The 21717-nt window shown below is 45.4% G+C and overlaps 1 protein-coding gene across 1 annotated transcript; it reads left to right on the forward strand.

The window, feature by feature from the left end:
- The first annotated feature begins 1 nt into the window (after position 1).
- Positions 2–12036, forward strand: LOC147992130 (uncharacterized). Its single transcript, XM_087528061.1, has 4 exons — positions 2–109; positions 223–360; positions 467–673; positions 11647–12036. The coding sequence occupies exons 1-4, from the start codon at positions 2–4 to the stop codon at positions 11794–11796; spliced, it is 603 nt and encodes a 200-aa protein (XP_087384187.1). The 3' UTR covers positions 11797–12036.
- The last annotated feature ends 9681 nt before the right edge of the window (positions 12037–21717 follow it).

Below are 21717 nucleotides of genomic sequence, written 5' to 3' on the forward strand. Positions count from 1 at the left end.
TATGAGAATGCAAGTGTCAGTAGTTTCCGCGCCCAGACTAGAGACCTTGGGTTACATTTCTCACGATTCATGGGAATCCGGAATTATGTTTGGCTCCACATGTATTGAGGTAGCTATGTCCTTTGTACTCCTTGCTATTATTTGTATGTATGTGCATAAATAAAGGTTGCGTGTCATTTTTACTTATCATTGTCATAATATTGTGTTCCATGCTTGATGAAGGAATTGCGCATTGTTAGCCCGACAACAGTGGTGCAGACTATCAAGATCTTAGCTATCCATATACATATCGATTTTAACTTGGATATGGTTATTGACTTGTTGAGATGCTTTCCATGCTTGGAGAAGTTGTACATAAAGGTGATGGTATGCATTCATAGTCTAGTAGTGTGTCAATGTTCGCTTTCCAGTTGTTCTTGTGATATTCGTGGAGTTCTGAAGTGGTTTACTTTCCCTGTCTATTCAGATTCAGACAAATTTATCAGCAGGAAAAAAATTGTGGCACTCTAAACACAAGAATTTCCTCAAGTCACATGACATTCGTTTGAAGACGATAGTGTTGGGATATTATCAAGACATCCAGGCACAAGTTAACTTTATCACATTCTTTGTAGTGAATGCGAGATTTCTAGAGTCCATCCGACTTGAGGTTGATTCCACATATTACACTCGGGTATTGAACATATAAACCTTCAAGAACTCCTAGGCAGAACCGTTGCCTCCACGTCGCTCTATAAACGCTGTTGCCACCGCCTGTAATTTTCGTGCCCCGCCAAGGGCATCTTAGTAATTTCACGTACAGGCACCTACAGGGTATAATAGTCACCCGCTGCGATGGAGAAACCCTGCCGTCGCCCGCCCCCGCGCGAGAGCGACCTAACCCGCGCCCCCCCCCCCCCCGCCTCCTCCCCTGCCGCCGCCGCCTCCTGGGCCTCGCCCTCACCCTCTCCCCGCGACCCCCGCCTCCTCCCCTGATGCCGCATCTAGGGCCTCGCCCCCAGTCCTCCTTCTCCGCCATCACCGATTCGGCGGAGCTCGTGGTCGACCGGCGGTGAGCATGGCCTCGATCTGGAGAAGGAGAGGGCAGGAGTGTGGCCTCGATCTGGAGAAGGGGAGCAGCCTCACACATCTTCAGCCCTCTCAATCAGGTACGTGCCTCCTTTGCATTTATTTGTTCTTAATTAGCCCATTTTTGCTCTAATTCTTGGACGTGCCGTCGAATATGAACATGAGGGTTTAATTATGCGCACGTTGTAAAATATACTCATGGCCCTTGAAACAACTAACTATTTCAGGAGGACATTCAGCTCATGGCAGATATAGGATTGGATGTCTACAGATTCTCAATTGAGGTCAGATCCCGTTTAACCCCCTTCCTGCCCTGATTGCTTGTGCCATGATTTGCTCCGTGTTTGGATGAGGAAGTAGACCAGCAGGAGGAAGAGAGGATCTCGGGACACGCTCCTTATTGGACTCACTGTAGTATAAATAGGTACATGTTGTGCAGCTCATACTTTTTTCTCTTGCCATCAGTGAGCTTTTCTCCTTTGATGTTACTGGTTTTGGTATGTTGTCCCATCGATGTGTGTGATGTGTGTTACCTTAGTTGATACTGCTTGGTAGCTTTCTTCTTGTTCAGGAAATGGTCACGGCTAGCTAGATTTCTTTGTTAGTTCCCGTCAAGAATATTCTCATCTCTAGCTACATTCCAACGGAGGGATTTTTTTGTTCTCTTTCTTGCTTTGTTGGGTACCTTTACTGGTGAGCAAAGCTTTGGATGTAGCTAAATTCATCCAAAGTATATTTTTGTTGTCTTCCATGCAATGGCGGAGCTACCACCAAAAAGGTGGGCAGGCCAGATACTACAAACTGTGCTATCAAACTGAAAATCACTGCATTGTTGTGGGCAGTGCTTCATATAAAACTTCTTTTTGCTTCAGTCTTGGGTGGGCCACGGCACATCCGGCCTGGCCGTAGCTCTGTCGGTGCTTCCTTGGTTTCCCGCATGCCTCATTTTTTCTCTGTCAAGGATGGATTTTTCTGTTCTATGTTCTTTGGTTGGTGTTTCTTTTTCCTTGTACTGGAGTGTAAGAGATGAATGGCATGTCTGTGATATGATGATTAGTATGGTACTTACTAATTGGTTATTTTGGATAAACTAAGTGGGTCTGGTCCAGGATTAAGGACAAAATAGTTTCAGATATATTAGGTTCAGTGTTATTGCTGGCTCTGGATTCAGGCTCAGGTTCATGTTGATGTGTGTTGTAAAAGATTAGGTGCCAGCCTGGAACATGAGAAAATTTACATCTCTAGAAAAGGACCAGTTAGATGTGTGCCTTAATCCTGTTTGGTTCATATGCATTGCTTCTGCCTTTTATTTGTACTATCAGAACATTTGCAGTTTATGGATTCCTTATTAGTACTACGAGCCTGACAGGCTGTTTATTTTCTGTTTGGCTCAAATCATCTGAATTCATGAATTGCTTATTAGTTCTACGTGTCTGGCCGGCTGTACACTGCATGGCCCCATAATCATATTTACTAGCAAATAAGATTTGAGGTGTATAGTGTAGTCGAATATGAAATCAGCCCTTCTTTTCATGCTTGGATGATGTGTTGGTTAGTACTTATTTCATGTTCTGTTTTCAGCTCATGGCAGATATGGGATTGGATGCCTACGGATTCTCAATTGCATGGTCTCGGATTCTCCCAAGTATGCATTATCAGTACAAATTTTGTGCGCCCCTTAATAATTTGACTGATAGACAGGGTTGTCAAATTATGGAGAAATAAATCAACATATATATCAGCACACTAATAGTAATAGCCTTGTGTGTTTTGTTTGACATCCAGATGGCACCGGTGAGGTCAACCAGGCAGGCATCGACCACTACAACAAGGTCATTGATGCACTCTTAGCAAAAGGTGAGCTTTTGTACACTCTAACGTTTCTGTTGCAGGCAGAGCAGAATGAAGAGATGGGGATGTTGTTGGATGTGATATGGTACGAGCCTGTCTCAAACTCCACAGCTGATGTTGAGTCTGCTAAGAGAGCACAAGAGTTCCAGTTGGGATGGTCAGTGAGCCACACTCACTAACTCCATTTACTGTTTTCTACTAATTAATCTAATCATGGATGGATTGCCAACAACAGAAGCAAGGTTTTTGAGTCGCCGACTAATCGCCGACTCGTCGCGGCGTGGCCGGCTCGCGCAGGCGACTTGACTCAGGGAGCGAGTCGCGTGACTCGCTGGCCCGCCGGCGACTTGGCGCGATGATTAGTCGGCGGCTAGTAGCCGCTGGTCGCGCGGCTTGCTCCGCGCGCGGGCCACCTGCCAGAATTTTTGTGTGGGGGGGGGGATAAATAGAGAGAGAGGACCGCACGAGTTACAGAGAGAGAGGGAAAGGGAGGGAACCGTGCGGGCCACTCCAGATCAGCGACCGCCGGCCACGCGCCCCTCCAGATCCATCGGTGACGCGCGCCCCCACCAGCCTCCTCCGCCTCGGCCTCCATCTTCTCCTGCGCCAGCAAACCCTAGCAGGTATGGCTGTATGGCTCGTCGCCCCCTCTGCCTCTCTTTGCTCTGCTGCTGCTGCTGCTGTGGGGACTGGGGAAGGAGAAGGACCAAAGGAAAGAGAGGTAGAGAGCACGGGGTGGGCTCTAGATGTGGTCTGCTGTTAGATGTATATCAGTATAGGCTGCTGCTGTGTGCTCTGGTGCTCTATATTAGTATATGGCGACTTGGGGCGACTATTCAAGCCGAGTCACTGAGTCAAGCCAGCAAGCCACTAGCCGCAGCCTCGGCGACTTGGCTTGACTCGGCGACTCAAAAACCTTGAACAGAAGTACAGAATTAGCCTGGCAGTTTTGTATAATTATTTTATTACAGTGACAATTGTTAAGTATATATGTTGTGTTTGTCTTGTACGGGCCCAGGCCCATAGTCTAGAGTGAGGCCCAGGCCCATGTAACCTTGTATATATCTCTCTCCTCAATACAGAAAACTGTTAGGTCATTCTCTCTTCCTCACGTTTTCTAACATGGTATCAGACCAGGACCAAACCCTAGTCCCTCTTCCAGCCGCCACCCATGAAACCGCTGTCGGTGAGGTGATTCAGGCGGATCTGTCTGGTGAGGAGACATCCACATCGCTGCCCCATCCCATCTTCGTCATCAACCTGTAGGAGCTGCTCTCTAGCAGCTCCTCTGTGTGTCCTCACAGCTACTCTGTGAGAATACTTCCCCTGCTCTCCAGCAGCCATCTCCAGCAAGCTCTTGGTGCCTTCCCTGCTCTACAGCAAGCTCCAGGCGTTCCCCTTCTATCCAGCAAGATCCAACAAGCTCCACCTTCTATCCAGTGAGATCTAGATCCAGCTTCTGTTTGTGACTGTCTGCTGCTCTTCTCTTGTTGCTGCCTGCAGCTGCTATCAGATTGGGTGTTTCCAGCTGCTGACCGCTCACCACTATGGCAAGAAATGATTTCGGATTTGGTTCTTTGATCATAGATATCAAGCTTGATGGTTCAAACTACAGGGAATGGGCATTTTCTGCCCGGACTGTCTTGAGGATAGCTGGTTTTGTTTCTCATCTGACAGATGATCCACCTAGTCCAAATGATGATGCAGCAAGGAAGTCTTGGCAAAAGATCGATGATCGTGTGATGGGAGTTTTAATTTTGGGTGTTGAACCCTCACTCCGAATGAGTCTTGAGCATCACACTTCAGCTAAAGAGATATGGAAGTACTTTGAGCAGCGCTACCTTCAGCCCAGCAGTGCACTTCATTTCTCCTTGTTGCAGAATTTACACAACACTCGGCAGCCAGAAGACATGTCCATAGAAGAGTACTATGGAGCTTTCACTCGCATCACTGGGCAGCTAGGTTCCATGGTTCCAAAGGGTAATTCTGGTTGTGAGTCATGTGCAGCAAAGGAAAAGTATGACCATCAGACTCTCATGTTTCAGTTTGTGATGGGTCTCAAGCCAGACTTTGAGAACATTCACACTCAATTGCTTGGTCGTACGACTCCTCCCACCTTGACAGAGGCACTTGCTAGCTTGATCGCTGAGGAGACTCGTCTCCGTTCTCTTGGGGCTACTTCTGCGCAGACTCTACACACTAGTGTTCTGGCTTTTCCTCAGCGGCCAGGTGCCTCCAAGGCCACACCTTCAACTGTCGTCTGCTCGTTTTGCAAGAAGGCAGGACACCACAGAGATGGTTGTTTCAAGCTTCATCCAGAGTTGTTAGCTGAGTTTCAGGCTAGACGGGCCCTCAATCAGCAGCATCGTGCACCCCAGGCTCCTTATCAGCAGCAAGCGAGGGGTGCTTCTACATCTATTCTCTCTCAGCCCGTTGTTGCTGCAACCCAGCCTTGGGTTCTGGACTCTGGAGCTTCTTTCCATGTGACCTCTGATCACTCTCAGCTTGTGTCTTGCCAGCCAGTGCGGGATGGTGCCTCTGTTCAGACTGCTGATGGTACACCTTGTTCTATTACTCATCAGGGTTCTCTTTGCACATCCAAGTTTTCTGTTCCTGCCATCTCCTTTGCTCCAGAGCTGTCCATGAATCTTATGTCTGTTGGCCAGCTTGCTGATATGAACTACTTTGTTGGTTTTGATGACTCATTTTGTTATGTGCAGGACCGTCAGAGCAAGAGGGTCATTGGAACTGGCCATCGCCGTAGAGGATCCACATCCCTCTACATCCTTGACACCTTACACCTTCCTTCAGCTTCCACCACATCCGCGTTCCAGATGGCTGCATCAACATCAAGATCCACTTCGTCGTTTTCTTTTTCCCAGTGGCACCATCGCTTAGGTCACTTGTGTGGTTCTCGTTTATCTACCCTTGTTCGACAAGGTGTTTTGGGTCATGTTTCCGTAGATGCTGGTTTTCACTGTAAGGGTTGTAAGCTAGGGAAACAAATACAGCTTCCATACTCTTCCAGCACTACTCATTCTAGTCATCCTTTTGATTTAGTGTACTCTGATGTATGGGGTCCTTCCCCCTTTGTTTCGAAAGGTAGCCACAAACATTATGTCATATTTGTTGATGATCACTCTCGACATACTTGGGTCTATTTTATGAAGCATCGTTCTGAGTTGTTTTCTATATATAAGGCTTTTGTACATATGGTCCATACTCAGTTTTCCAGTGTTGTTTGTGTTTTTCGTTCTGACTCCGGGGGGGGGGGGGGGAGTATCTATCTACTGCTTTTCGCGAGTTTCTCTCATCTGAGGGTACTCTCCCTCAGCTTTCATGCCCTGGTGCCCATGCTCAGAATGGCGTTGCTGAGCGTAAGCATCGCCATATTGTTGAGATAGCTCGTACCCTTCTGATTTCTTCCTTTGTCCCCACTCATTTTTGGGGTGAAGCTATCTCAACTGCTGTTTATCTTATCAATCTCCAACCTTTTACTCGCCTTGAAGGCAAGTGTCCTGGTGAGGTTTTGTTTGGTTCTCCTCCCACGTATGACCACCTTCGTGTCTTTGGTTGTACTTGTTATGTTCTCTTAGCACCTCGTGAGCGTACCAAGTTGACTGCTCAGTCTGCTCAGTGTGTCTTCCTTGGATATAGTCTTGAACATAAGGGCTACCGTTGCTATGATTCTTCTGCTCGCCGCATTTGCTTTTCTCGCGATGTCACTTTTGTTGAGGATCAACCCTTCTTCTATTCCCCTTCCACTAAACCATCATCCTCAACTTCTTTAGAGTCTACCTCGTTTCTTTCACTTCCACCTATCTTTTTAGATGAGTCCATAGCTGAACAACCTTCCTCTGTCCTAACATCAGAACCATCTCCACCACATGTTTCATCTCCTTCCTCACCAGCTCCTTTCTCTCTTCCACTAGCTCCACCTCTAGATAGTCTTCCTTTCCATTACACTCATCGTTATTCTACTCCTCCAGTCAATACTTTCCATTACACTCGTCGTTCTAAAGTTCCATGTGACACGCAGTCATCTATGCCTTTGTCTTCTACTCCTCCAGCCAGTACTACTGATCCTTGCACTGACGGCTCTTCTCTAGCAACGCGATACAAAAAGGACTTATATGCAGGGGCTGTTTCTGAGCCTAGTACCTATTAGGAGGCAGTTGTGTCACCTGAGTGGCAACTGGCTATGTCTGAGGAGCTTGCAGCCTTAGAGCGTACTGGTACATGGGATTTGGTACCATTACCTCCTCGTTCAGTCCCTATCACTTGCAAATGGGTGTATAAGGTTAAAACCAAGTCAAATGGTTCTGTGGAACGCTACAAGGCTCGCCTTGTTGCAAGAGGTTTTCAGCAGTCTCATGGGAAATATTATGATGAGACATTTGCTCCTGTTGCTTACATGACTTCAGTTCGAACTCTAATTGCTGTGGCTGCTACTCGGTCATGGAAAATTTCCCACATGGATGTGAAGAATGCCTTCCTTCATGGTGATTTACATGAGGAAGTATATATGCAGCCACCTCCAGGTATCAAGGTTCCATCAGGTCATGTTTGTCGTCTTTGAAAGGCTCTTTATGGGCTTAAGCAAGCCCCTCGTGCCTGGTTTGAGCGGTTTAGTTCTGTGATTCAAGCTGCCGGTTTTTCTCCTTGTGAACATGACCCTGCACTCTTCATTCATACATCTGAGCATGGCCGTACATTGCTTCTACTTTATGTAGATGACATGTTGATCACTGGAGATGATGTTGGGTATATTGATTTTGTTAAGAAAAAATTGAGTGAACAATTCCAGATGTTAGATTTGGGGTCTCTCAGCTATTTTCTCGGGATTGAGGTCGAGCATACTGATGATGGTTACTATATCTCCCAGCAAAAGTACACTCAGGATTTGATTCTTCGCTCAGGTCTCACTGACACGCGCATTGCTGCTACACCTATGGAGCTTCATCTGCAGTTGCGTCCTACTGATGGCACTCCTCTTGAGGATCCCTCTCGCTATCGTCACATTGTCGGCAGTCTAGTGTACCTCACAGTGACCAGACCTGACATCGCACATGCAGTCCATATTCTCTGTCAATTTGTCTGTGCTCCCACCTCAGTTCATCATGGTCACCTATTCCGAGTCCTTAGGTATTTAAGGGGAACTACATCTCGCCGCTTGTTCTATGCTAATTCCAGTCAGCTCCAGCTTCATGCTTACTCTGATTCCACTTGGGCGAGTGATCCTATTGATCGTCGCTCGGTCACTGGCTATTGCATATTTCTTGGTACATTTCTCATTGCATGGAAATCAAAGAAGCAAACTGCTGTGTCTCGCTCCAGCGTCGAGGCAGAGCTTAGGGCTCTCTCTACTACTACAGCAGAGATTGTATGGCTTCGCTGGCTATTGGATGATCTTGGTGTCTTATGTCATACACCAACACCTCTTCTTTGTGACAACACTGCTGCTATTCAGATTGCTAATGATCCAGTCAAGCATGAGTTGACCAAACACATTGGTGTGGATGCCTTTTTCACTCGATCTCATTGTCAACAATCCACTGTCAAGCTACAATATGTCCCATCAGAGCTTCAAGTCGCAGATTTCTTCACCAAGGCACAAACTAGAGATCAGCATAGGTTTCACACTCTCAAACTTGGTGTATCAGATGCTCCTGACCCACCTTAAGTTTGAAGGGGGGTGTTAAGTATATATGTTGTGTTTGTCTTGTACAGGCCCAGGCCCATAGTCTAGAGTGAGGCCCAGGCCCATGTAACCTTGTATATCTCTCTCTCCTCAATACAGAAAACTGTTCGGTCATTCTCTCTTCCTCACGTTTTCTAACAACAATAAAGAAGTTTGCTTTGTCTACCATCATGGAATAATAATTCATTCTTTAATCTTATATATTCCTCGTGAATTAACTATTTGAGTTGGCATTCTTTAATCTTATATGTTCCTCGTGAATTAACTATTTGAGTTGGCGTTTATGCCATTTCTGATATGACATCATTTTCTTAATTTCTTAGAAGATGATGGTTCTTCTTCTCCTATTAGAGTACCACTGCCTCACCAGGATTGGTGTTGAACATAATAAGGTATAAGGCCATCCATACTCATTTTCCTTCTCTGTATTTTTTCTTGTTCACTGGTCATGATTGGTTTGAGTATCATTATTTTGTAAATTAGATGCAAATGTTAGAACCAACGCCGATTTTTTAGTCATATGGTAGTGTGTGGTGAGCTGAGGATAGTATACATCTCATGCCGCACTCTCAAATTCGATCAGTAATTTAGTCAAAGTAATAAACAGAACATGAACTACCATAACATAGTTACATTGTTATGTTGAAATAGCCAAGTTCTTGCTGGGTAGAGCATGAACCACCAGGGGACGGTGCCAGTCGGGTGTTGCAGAGGGATTTCTTCTGGAGCTTGGCGTGGTGCCCTTTTGTGATTTGTTTTCTTTTGTGCTGCTTGAAGTGGTACTCTAACGTTTAACTTTGTTATGAAATTACAAGTTAGTTACTTTTAAGTCAAGTATACATATTAACTGAAGCACATCTGAATGTTATTTTATCTTACTTGGCATAATAGTGGCGGTGGTTCTGAAGCCTACCCAAACTATGAATCAGTATGGTAATTCTAACAAGTGGTGCTCTAATATTCACTTATTCAGTTGTGTTCTGGAATGACCTCTTTCTGCTTCCCATTGTAAGCTTTCGTTTGTTTCGTTTGTCTGCTGTTTTCTTCCTTCTATATTTTTCTTTCTTTCTTTGGTGCCGGCGGCCAAATCCAGAGGCTAATTTGTTTGCTTTCAAGGAGGAAGTAATATATGAGTTTTCTTTTCACTTCCTTGCTCTTACTTAAATACAATCTCTTGTTTATCGACAAAGGAATCAACTGAGATTCGCTTTTGTTCTGCAAATGGGATTCCAATCAAATTTCAGTTTAACATTTTCTAGACCGACATTTTTCCTCAAAATATTCTTGGCTGCTTTGGTTGTAAGCATACTGAAGGTAGTATTCCATTGTCACTGACATTTTACAGTTAAATGTATTTCTAATTAAGTTTCTACAGAAATATGGTTGTCGAGTAGCATCATTGATTTATTATAAGGTACTTATTGCTGTTAGTGTCCCTTTCTGCATGCTGATGGGATAGTCAATTGGGTTCATCATGATGGATGTTTATAGTACCATAATTGTTGGATGCCCTTTTTTTATCAAGTGTTATAAATTCTGTCAAACCCATGTCTTTACGTGATTTTCTAACATGGAAGTAGTCACTTCCTGGATATCGGAGTATGTACATAGAACTGAACCGCTTATCGCCCCATGTTTTGCTAGAGAAAAATCAAGCACGAGACATGTGTTAGGATGATGGATTTCATATTAAAAAGAAGGATGTAATATATGAGCACTTGGAATGCAGTAGAAATATGTTTATAGTAGTGTAATTGTAGGGTTCCTGATTTGTGGTGCATAGACCACCTGGATTAATTAGTTTTTGTAGTTCTTGTATTTTATTTCTTACTACATTTTTCTGAGTCATTTCAAAATTTCTGCTCTACACAGAATCTTAAGAAGTTTGGGTATGCACACAGGTCCTAAAAATAATGAGCTGTTTAGTGCAATGCATGTGACCTGATTACTTCTTTTCTTTTCTTTTTTACGTTGTACGTTCTTGGAGGTTGCCTTTTCTCTCTTCTGTTGATCAAGTTTTCTTCTTCTTTCTTCTGCTTATCAGGGTTTCTTCCTTTCCTTTTTTTTGGAAATTGCATTTATTGTGTGACTTATGTATTGTCATTATTCTTGCTTCATTGGTCGTGTTTATATTCTGGGTTTGGCCCGACATTGTGTTTTCTTTTGCCTCATGCCATTCATATTTTGTGGTTGCGTGTGTATCAAGGTGTGCTTTGCCTGCTTTTTCATGCTTGTGTGAATTGACCATGGTCTGTTCTTGTTGGGATAAAGCCTGAACTGCCGGGTACACTTTGCTTATTGTCCTTATTCTGGTTCTCCTTGGCATCTTTCTATCAGTGGAGATCCTTGTTTTCAAATAGCAGGGATAGAGGGACAGAAAAGTTATATTTGTCGCGGCGCTGCAAGTGTTGCCCCCTCCTCCCCAAGGGCAAGGTGAAGGAAGGTGCATGTGTGGTTTTTCTGCAGCTCGCAGCAACGATTGCTGTGTTCAACCTGCACAAGAATGCCAAGAAGTCCTTCTCGGAGACGTAAGCCACGGCGCATGTTTCTGCCATGATTTCCTTCGATTGGATTTCGTGGATTTAGGTGTTGAAAAATTATGGCCTGTGGATGCGGGATTAAGGACATGTACCTGTACTACAACGAGAGATCTGGGCTGCTTCTTTGTGGCTTCCAAACTTGAAATGTTTGTTTGGAAGTTAGTTTAATTTTTTGTTGTGGATTCACAGCTTCTCACATGTACCATCCACTTAGACCTTTAGATTTCCAAAGAAACTAAATGAAGATATGATGGTATGGTCTCAATAGTACAACTTAAAGCCTTACATGCTTTATATTTTTTTTGAAATTTGCTCTTGAAGAATCATGTATCTATATCTATGTTAGATCCGGTGAGAAAAGGCGGCTTCCAAGAAGAGGATGTGGGAGTGTTGGCCACATTTGGTTTTCGACTTAGGTGTCTAAATATTCTCACAATACTTGGCTCCCTCTTGGCCTTTGCGCCATTGGCGCAACGAGTCATCTAGTTTGTCTTAAAACAACATAGGAAGCTTCAGATGGAGAAGAGGGTTTCCAGAGGTGCTCGGCTTTGTTTTACAACAGACAGTCACTATGATGTTTTGACTATCGTTGATCTCAGTGATTTGGAATTGGCGGATCCCTTTGCTTCTGAGTGAATTGCGGAAAATCATCACATTACGGCGAAGGTTTGTGAAAAGATTTTTCTACGAAATTGTTACAGAAAACACTGATTCTCGACCTAATTTTTTGTAGAAAGCACTGATCTGTCTGTTTGGGAGTTTTAACCTTGTTTATGACAAGTGGGGCCCAGCTTTGGTGACGTGGCGTAACTGTTGGTCCCAGATGGCATTAGACATGGTGTGATGTGAATTTACCAAATAGTCCTTGGTATTTTTGCAGAGGCACCCTTCTATCAGAAAACTAAAATGCAATCAGGCCCTTGTCATGCCAAGCTCGACTTTACTTTGCTGCCAGCCATCCCGCGCTCGTGCGCTGCCGCCCACGCCGATGCCCCGGCAGCGGCAGAGCTCACCGACGAGGGTGGCTGCTTGGTTGAGCCCGTGTTGCGCGCCGCCGGGCCGCCGCTGCTTGCGCGCGGCTGCTGCTTGCTTCGGGGCTGCGCACCGCCACACCGTTGCTGCTGCTTTCGCGCTGAAACTGCTGCTTGTGCCCATGTTGTGCGCCGCCACGCTGCTGCTTGCTCTTGTGATGTGCACCGCGCCGAGGCTCGTGCTCGTGTTGCACGAGGCGGCGCCACTGCTTGCTCCAAGGCCGAAGTCGGGGAGGCCGCCGGGAAGCACGCCCCCTGCTCAGGAAAGAGAGAGGAGGGAGGATGGTGAAGGGGAGGTGCGACCACCGCTGCTTGCGCCAGGGCCGAGGTCGGGGAGGCCGCCGGGCTCGTCGTCGCTGCTGCCGTGCGAGTCCACGACGCCCCGGGTCCATCTCCCCTTCCCCGCGTCCGCAGCCTGAGGCCGTCGACCGTAGAGCCACCCCGCGGCTACCCCTTAGCCGTCGACAGCGACGCCCATTGCCGCTGCGCCACCACCGCCCCCGGCGGAGACAGAGGAATCAGGCCGCGCGCGCCGCAATTCGGACGGACGAACGCTCCCCACGATCTGGATTTATCTTTGGGAGGGAGGGTTTTCTTGAAAAAAGACCAGCCTAACATCGTCTACCGCAAAACGTTACGCCACGTCATCAATGTGGGACCCATATGTCATAATCGCGGTTAAAATGGCCTAAGTGATTGATTAGTGTATTTTGCAAAAGATTAGGCCGAGAATCAGTGTTTTCTGCAAACCTTCGTTGTAATGTGGTGGTTTTCTGCAATTCACTCCTTTGCTTCTAGATGCTGAAAGTGGGTCTGGCCCCTGGTGGAGTTATTCTTGCCTATCTCATTATGTGTTTTTGTCCAAACTTGGCTAGTTTTCTCACATCTGTACTCTTTCTAACCTTGCGTTATCCCGAAGCTTTATGTTATTTATTATAAACACAAACAAATCAGGACGAAACAACAAACTTGTGGTGCAGATTGTACAGTGTCTTCTGAATGTCTATATTGGGAAGCACTGAGCTTTTACTGAAATTTCAAAGATTGTATCCATCTGGGTTCTGCTGCTGGAGCTGGGACTGTTGAGGTGATTAATTATTAATAGCTCACAACTTCATATTTGACCCACTAGGGCGTTTTGAACCATGTGTTTGATCTATAAGGTAAATTTTATAAAGGCACGTACAATGTTGAAGGTATCGAGCATGTCAGATGTTTGGGTCTGACCCTGGATGTCGAATAACTGGGTTTGGTAATTGTGGAATTGATCATTCTTGCCTATCTCATTTGCGTTTTCCCAAATTAACACTGTCAGTCCTCGTGTCTGTACCGTTGCTAGGCTTCTATACTATCACAAAACAATAGTGTGATGTTAAAACATGCAATTTGTGGAGCCATTAGCCATATGCCTGGTAGCAGCTATGATCAGATAGCGCTGCTCATTATTATGTTCTGTGGATCATCATTCAGTTTTAGGTACTATGCTCCTTGATTGCACAAAGTTTGTGCAAGGAAGAAACCAGTTTTTCCTTTATCCGAAATAGAGACATGCTACTGAGGTCTGATATTGTATTCTGAAACTGATCACGGTACCTGAGCGGCACAGTGAAAAAATTGTTTAAAGATACATTAGTTGGTTTGGGAGTACAAGAGATGTATCATCATACATCCACACTGCCTGACATTGGATCTGTAGACTATAAATCCGAAGAGGCCATATACTTCTTGACGGTATCGTGCTGTCATCAGTTTCTGCTGCCCCATGCACCTTCTGGCTTTCTGCTGCTGAATATGTAGGAAATGTTCATCCATATATAACAATTTTTTTCGAAACGGATCTATATATAACAATTGAAGCTGAAGACTCTGCTCTTGTAACGTCTCCACAAAGAAAGGGACGGCGCGTTCTGGCCACGATGAGGCCACACAAAGTTCGCTTGGGTGTCGACCGTGGTGGCGCGGTCGATATCTCTTCTGCACTTGTTCACAATGCAGTCGCGGCCACTGTACAAGTTGTCATATCAGAGGTCCCAGTTCCATTGTTTCCGTTTTCAAGGGACAAGAAAAATTTCAGCTTTTCTGTGGCGCTATCGGCAAGTCGTGTGGCTTACGGAGGTTTTTGATCGCTGTCACTGTTTCACGGGATACCGTCAATCATTTGAAGTTTTGAAGTTCAAGGCTGGCCCCGAAGGCTCCGACAGTAGTATCGAACGCAACTGTTTCGTTCAAAGCTAAGCTGAATGGATACGACAGCCATGAGATAAATCTTGAGCTCGAGTCTGTCTCGGTGAAGGTGACTTGGGCGGTGTTGGCAGACCCCGATGGATAAGTTCTTATCGTTTAGCTTTTATAATGGTGTTATATAGAATCTTTCACACATGCCAACTGCACCACCATGTAATTATTGTTGAGGCAGGCACCAGTTGAGCAAGCATATGGAAATGCAGGCTTGGAGAGAACATGGCCATGCATGCATGACTTGCACAATATAGTGTGAGATAACATATCCTAAGCATCACCTGGAAACATAGAAAGTGCTGTATGACACTTCTGAATGACAGTTCAGAGGACAATCAAGCCATATCATTCTGCAACATGGGATATGTATTATACTCTAATGATTTTGCAGGACATAACTTTGCATTGATTGTTTCTAGTCTAGAGAGCAAACCAACCAAAAAACACAGAGAGAGAAAGAATGCTGATTATTCAATTTCCATACTACATATACTAGTCTGCACACTTGGGGTTGACCTTTTCAGCCTGGTACTTTCAGTAAGGTGCCATGTTGGCGCTGAACTCTTTTCAGCTGGCTGACTTCATGGTACAGGACAAGTAGTAAGAAATCAGAAGGGGTCAGAATCCATAAAATGGTTTTAAGGTGAAAACAAAAACATATAAAAATATCAGAAACCACAAAGTATAAGGTAAAACATAAAAATAAGAGAAATGCACTTTTGTACAATAGTAGACAACGAGATTGTGTTTTTGAATAAAGAGGGATCAATGTATAACTTTGCAATACCCCGCAAAAGAAAAGTATAACTTTGCAATCAAGATGTGTTTACTTGAGGCGTTTATAGGATCTACAATGTGAAATGACCGGCCACAAGAATATTTTCTATACTCGAAGCATCTATGGGCATTTCTAACTGGTCCCCTAACGCCGTAAGGGATGATAAATTTGGTTTTCCTTCCTTACGCCACACCTAGCCGAAGTCATAAAACCTATAAGGGAGGATAAATTTTACCCCGGCCCCTATCCCAACCCCTAGCGCACCGACATGTACGCGAACCTTGCTCACGACGGCCACAACGACGCAGGCACCGACGACGACTGGAGCGCACGTTTTCCCGTCCAGCTAGATGTAACGCTTCACCGAGTACAAGTGCCACGACTTCTACATTGCGGGCGAGAGCTAAATTGCCGCCTTGTCCGTCCCGCCGTCGCCGGAGTGCGCGTGCCAATTGTTCGATGAAATGCTTAAAGCCAGTTATAAGTTTTACTCCGCTAAATTTAGGGGATCGGCTAGGTCCGGCCAAAACTTAGTGGAGCGGTTAGAAATGGCCTAAGACCTAATAAGTAGAGAATGGCTGGTGCAGCTTCACATCAACATAAGGTGGTTAATCTGACATATTTTTTTTTTGTAAATGTTTGCCTTATGATGTTTATTCTAAAGCGGAGGCAAAAGATTTGTCTTATGATATTGCAACAATTAGGAATGCAACATGTGTGGCACACCGGTACTTGCACATGTTTCAGACCGCAAGGTTACGAGAGTCGGTTCCTGAAAGCTGACAGACATGCAAAACAAGTTGGATGAAAATAGAGAGACATTCATCGATCAGTGATAAGATGAAGATTTCAGGGTGTCCATTATGTTCACTAATATTAGCTGGTAATCAATTCTTTGTTGTTCAGAATTTCATATTTGGCCGACTAGGGCGTTTCAAGCCATGTTGTTTTGTTGAAGGGTAGTCTTTATAAAGTCAAAGTACAATGTTGAAGGTGTCGAGCATGTTAGCTGTTTGGATCCGTGGATGCCGAAAAACTGGGTTTGGTAATTGTGGGAACAAAAGTGAGTGGGGGCATCAGGCATCAGTTTACTCTTGCCTATCTCATTTCGCGCCATGCCCAAACTAACTTGATTTGACTGAAAGATCGTAGCCGCTGAAACCACAATACACACTTTCGCTATATGCGCATAAGCGCCATCACGCAAGCTGTTTGCGTTATTGGCCGGAGTGGGAAGATAAGGAGCTTTGATAGCTTATATCTGTCTATATCTCGTTTTTCTTTTTCTTTTTTTCGCGGAGGATATCTCGCTTTTCACCAGAAAGCAGGAAAAAACAAAACCACTCACATGCATACGTACAATAATACTCCTACTACCTGCAGTATAAAGCACACCAACAACTAAAGCAAAGCAGATAATGTATATAGGCTGGTATAGCGGCGCACATATTCTCATCACAAATGAAATGCTCCTGCAAGTTAACTATTGGCCTGTTGCTCGCCGACGAATATACCCGCACAACTCGTCAAGGAGCAGGAAGAAAGTGTGCGTAAAGGTGCGCGCGTCATTGCTCATCCGCTCGTCAGGTTAGCTAGCATGTACAATCAATCCTTGTTAATTTCACTTTCACAATAGGAACCACACATGTCAAATTCGCAGCATCCATCTTTCGGCTACGTATTGGGTAAGCTACCTCTGTACCAAAATATAAGATGATCTTATATGCTAGTTAGTCTAAAAAACTTCTTATGTTTTCTTACAGAGGGAGTATTTAGCAAGCTGAAGAATACACCAAAAGGAGCTTAGATTCGTATTGAGACGCCGGTGGAGGAATCTAAGAACAATTCTTAATTTATTTCATCCCGAGAGTCCATTTGGACAACTCTTGTTGCTGGAAACAACCTAGTCGCTACGCAAAGTGTACCATATAAAGATCACACCAAATCTTGAATATAACTTTGATCACGGAATTGACTACAAGATATAACTTATATACACCTGATCAAGGCATATAATTCATATTTTGTTAATCAAATTAATGGCCAAAGTTATGTTGAGAAATTGAGGGCAGCTGAAGAAAATACCATATATAGCACCTAGCAACCTGATATTCCCCGCCGACCACTTGGTCGGCATCTTCTAGGGTCACCAAGAAGGCAGCGAAGTTTTTTCTTTTCTTTTTGAAAAGGAGGGTAAACTCTTGACCGGTTAGCAAAGCCTACAGGGACTTGACGGTTCTATCTTGTTTTGTCCGGGGATGAGTAGCACACGAGGCATCACTGGTTGTCGCACAAACACAAGAGACTCTGTTATGTTCTTTCAACTAAATTGATGTAGAAATTGTTGGAAATATTAGCACTTTTCCGATTAGACTTATTCACGAGTAAACAGTAAGCATGGTATAAAAGGTATGCATCTCATAGTGATACCTAAGCATACTAGCACGTGCAGAACATATAATCGAACCTTCTATGAGCAGCACATATACGGCTAGCATAAGTACGAGTAAACGAGGGATGAATAGATCATACCCTCCGGTTGGCCAAGCCAACGTGGCGGCTGCAGCAGCAGCCTCGGCGTCGTCCGTGGCCTTCTTCTTAGCGGCGGCGTCGTCGGCCATGGTGTCGATGCAGAGGAAGTAGTGAAAGCAGAGGCGAACAGAGTTGGGGACGGATCGGGAGCAGTCGCGTCGAGACGCTCCCCAAAAACCTAATTGCCGTTCTCCCGGGCAGGATCTCGAACGACAGGGTTCCGGAGGCACCTGCTCTCCCGACCAGCTGTGCACGCGGTCATCGGGATGGGATCGCCGGAGGCAGCACAGAGTGAGGAACAGTAGATGACGGCTAGGTCACGCGAGAGGGAGTGAATGAACCGAACTAGGTTATTTCACTTGGCAGAGCCTTCTTATATAGTCCGTAAGGAAGAAAGTCGTGGGCCTTGTCGAGGCCTACGACCGAGTCGGCCCACTCCGGCAAGGGTCGCACTCCCGGCAAGGGAGTCGACAAATACGCGGGTCTCGGCAAGGGTCGCACCCCTGGCAAGGGAGTCGACGAATCCCGGCAACACAAGTCAGCCCACAGTCCAACGTCTTGGACAATGGCCCACATGTTAGCGACTCGTTAATTAATCCCTGATTAATTAATTCATTCCTGAGCGGCAAAAATAAGCTTCGGCTCGGTTTATTCCCGCAACCCGCAACCCGCAGCGCGCGCGCGCGTGGCGTGGCGAGGCGGGCGGCGGAGAAGGAGGAGCGCGCGTGTACCACTCCTCTTTCCAAGCTCCCAATGGCAAGTGGTAGAGCAGCCCTTATAAAGGGGTCTCAACTCTCCTCAACTAGCAAGGTGAGACTAAACTTCCCACCACCTTCCATCTCATACATGGGCCTCAAGATTAACCAGGGATTAGTGTCTTATATGGGCCTAAGCCCAACCATAATCCAACAACCCCCCACCAGATCTCGAGGCACATAAGTTTGTCAACTGTTCCAAACAATGTTTGATATACCAGAATTTTCAATGAAGACTGTTAAGTTGCACTTCCACCTAGAGCAACAGGATTAGACTTCTTCACAACTGAACAATGGACTATGCATTGAATTGTCAGTTTAGCGTGCAGAAGTTTCGTCTATTGTCAGCTGATACATGGCTGCCGAAGGCTAAACCCCACGGGTGGAGCCTATTAGTCATACTCCGTACCTTCTCATGAGCTTACTAGAGATTACCCAATCTCATAGACTGTGACCAGCAGTCGGGCTCACATAGATGTGTTCCTCCAAAGAATGCTTTGTAGGTTAGCATCTTGCTTACACAAGCTTTGGAACACATTAAGACAAAAGTCAGCCTGCCTTATAAAATTAAGAGTATTGTGCATCTCCAACGGAGTGGGTTAATTAAGGATATTCTCCTCAGTTGACCGCTGGATTGTTTTCCCAGGTCCTAATTCACGGGATCTCCGATCACATAGGTTGGGTTACCCCCATGGCAACTTACGTGGGTCTCATTGAAGGAAATATGCCCTAGAGGCAATAATAAAGTTATTATTTATTTCCTTATAATCATGATAAATGTTTATTATTCATGCTAGAATTGTATTAACCGGAAACATAATACATGTGTGAATACATAGACAAACAAAGTGTCACTAGTATGCCTCTACTTGACTAGCTCGTTAATCAAAGATGGTTATGTTTCCTAACCATGAACAATGAGTTGTTATTTGATTAACGGGATCACATCATTAAGAGAATGATCTGATTGACATGACCCATTCCATTAGCTTAGCACCCGATCGTTTAGTATGTTACTATTGCTTACTTCATGACTTATACATGTTCCTATAACTATGAGATTATGCAACTCCCGTTTACCGGAGGAACACTTTGGGTACTACCAAACGTCACAACGTAACTGGGTGATTATAAAGGAGTACTACAGGTGTCTCCAAAGGTACATGTTGGGTTGGCGTATTTCGAGATTAGGTTTTGTCACTCCGATTGTCGGAGAGGTATCTCTGGGCCCTCTCGGTAATGCACATCACTTAAGCCTTGCAAGCATCGCAACTAATGAGTTAGTTGTGAGATGATGTATTACGGAACGAGGAAAGAGACTTGACCGGTAACGAGATTGAACTAGGTATTGGATACCAACGATCGAATCTCGGGCAAGTAACATACCGATGACAAAGGGAACGACGTATGTTGTTATGCGGTCTGACCGATAAAGATCTTCGTAGAATATGTAGGAGCCAATATGGGCATCCAGGTCCCGCTATTGGTTATTGACTGGAGACATGTCTCGGTCATATCTACATTGTTCTCGAATCCGTAGGGTCCGCATGCTTAAGGTTACGATGACAGTTTTATTATGAGTTTATGCATTTTGATGTACCGAAGGTTGTTCGGAGTCCCGGATGTGATCACGGACATGATGAGGAGTCTCGAAATGGTCGAGACATAAAGATTGATATATTGGAAGCCTATGTTTGGATATCGGAAGTGTTCCGGGTGAAATCGGGATTTTACCAGAGTACCGGGAGGTTACCGGAACCTCCCGGGAGCTAAATGGGCCATGATGGGCCTTAGTGGAAAAGAGAAGAGGCAGCCCTACATGGGCCGCGCGCCCCTCCCCTCCCTTGGTCCGAATTGGACAAGGAGAGGGGGCCGGCCCCTCTCTCTCTTTTCCCCCCTCCACAAGTCCTATTCCAACTAGGATTAGGGGGGGGGGAATCCTACTCCCAGAGGGAGTAGGACTCTCCTGGCGCACCCTATGTGGCTGGCCAGCCTCCCCCCTTTGGTCCTTTATATACTGAGGCAGAGGCACCCTAGAACACACAAGTTGATCCACGTGATCTATTCCTTAGCTGTGTGCGGCGCCCCCAGCCACCATAGTCCTCGATAATAGTGTAGCGGAGTTTAGGCGAAGCCCTGCTGCTGTAGTGCATCAAGATCGTTACCACGCCGTCGTGCTGACGGAACTCTTCCCCGACACTTTGCTGGATCGGAGTCCGGGGATCTTCATCGAGCTGAACGTGTGCTAGAACTCGGAGGTGCCGTAGTTTCCGTGCTTGATCGGTCGGATCGTGAAGACGTACGACTACATCAACCAAACGCTTCCGTTGTCGATCTACTAGGTATGTAGATCACACTCCCCCCCTCGTTGCTATGCATCACATGATCTTGCGTGTGCGTAGGAAAATTTTGAAATTACTACGTTCCCCAACAGTGGTATCAGAGCCTAGGTTTTATATGTTGATGTTATATGCACGAGTAGAACACAAGTGAGTTGTGGGCGATATAAGTCATACTGCCTACCAGCATGTCATACTTTGGTTCGGCGATATTGTTGGATGAAGCGGCCCAGACCGACATTACGCGTACGCTTACGCGAGACCGGTTCTCCCGACGTGCTTTGCACAGAGGTGGCTTGTGGGTGTCAGTTTCTCCAACTTTAGTTGAACCAAGTGTGGCTACGCCCGGTCCTTGCGAAGGTTAAAACGGAGTCAAATTGACAAACTATCGTTGTGGTTTTGATGCGTAGGTGAGATTGGTTCTTACTTAAGCCCGTAGCAGCCACGTAAAACTTGCAACAACAAAGTAGAGGACGTCTAACTTGTTTTTGCAGGGCATGTTGTGATGTGATATGGTCAAGACATGATGCTGAATTTTATTGTATGAGATGATCATGTTTTGTAACCGAGTTATCGGCAACCGGCAGGAGCCATATGGTTGTCGCTTTATTGTATGCAATGCAATCGCGATGTAATGCTTTACTTTATCACTAAACGGTAGCGATAGTCGTAGAAGCACAAGCTTGGCGAGACGACAACGATGCTACGATGGAGATCAAGGTGTCACGCCGGTGACGATGGTGATCACGACGGTGCTTCGGAGATGGAGATCACAAGCACAAGATGATGATGGCCATATCATATCACTTATATTGATTGCATGTGATGTTTATCTTTTATGCATCTTATCTTGCTTTGATTGACGGTAGCATTATAAGATGATC

Source organism: Triticum urartu, chromosome 1A, assembly GCF_056163025.1.
Source record: "Triticum urartu cultivar PI428250 chromosome 1A, HENAU_Tu73, whole genome shotgun sequence".
Taxonomy (NCBI): domain Eukaryota; kingdom Viridiplantae; phylum Streptophyta; class Magnoliopsida; order Poales; family Poaceae; genus Triticum; species Triticum urartu.

Coding starts and splice junctions, on each gene's coding strand:
- LOC147992130 (XM_087528061.1), top strand. CDS start 2: ATGAGAATGCAAGTGTCAGTAGTTTCCGCGCCCAGACTAGAGACCTTG. Junction 110..222: donor TTGGCTCCACATGTATTGAG/GTAGCTATGTCC, acceptor TGCTTGATGAAG/GAATTGCGCATTGTTAGCCC. Junction 674..11,646: donor ATTCCACATATTACACTCGG/GTATTGAACATA, acceptor CGAGTCATCTAG/TTTGTCTTAAAACAACATAG.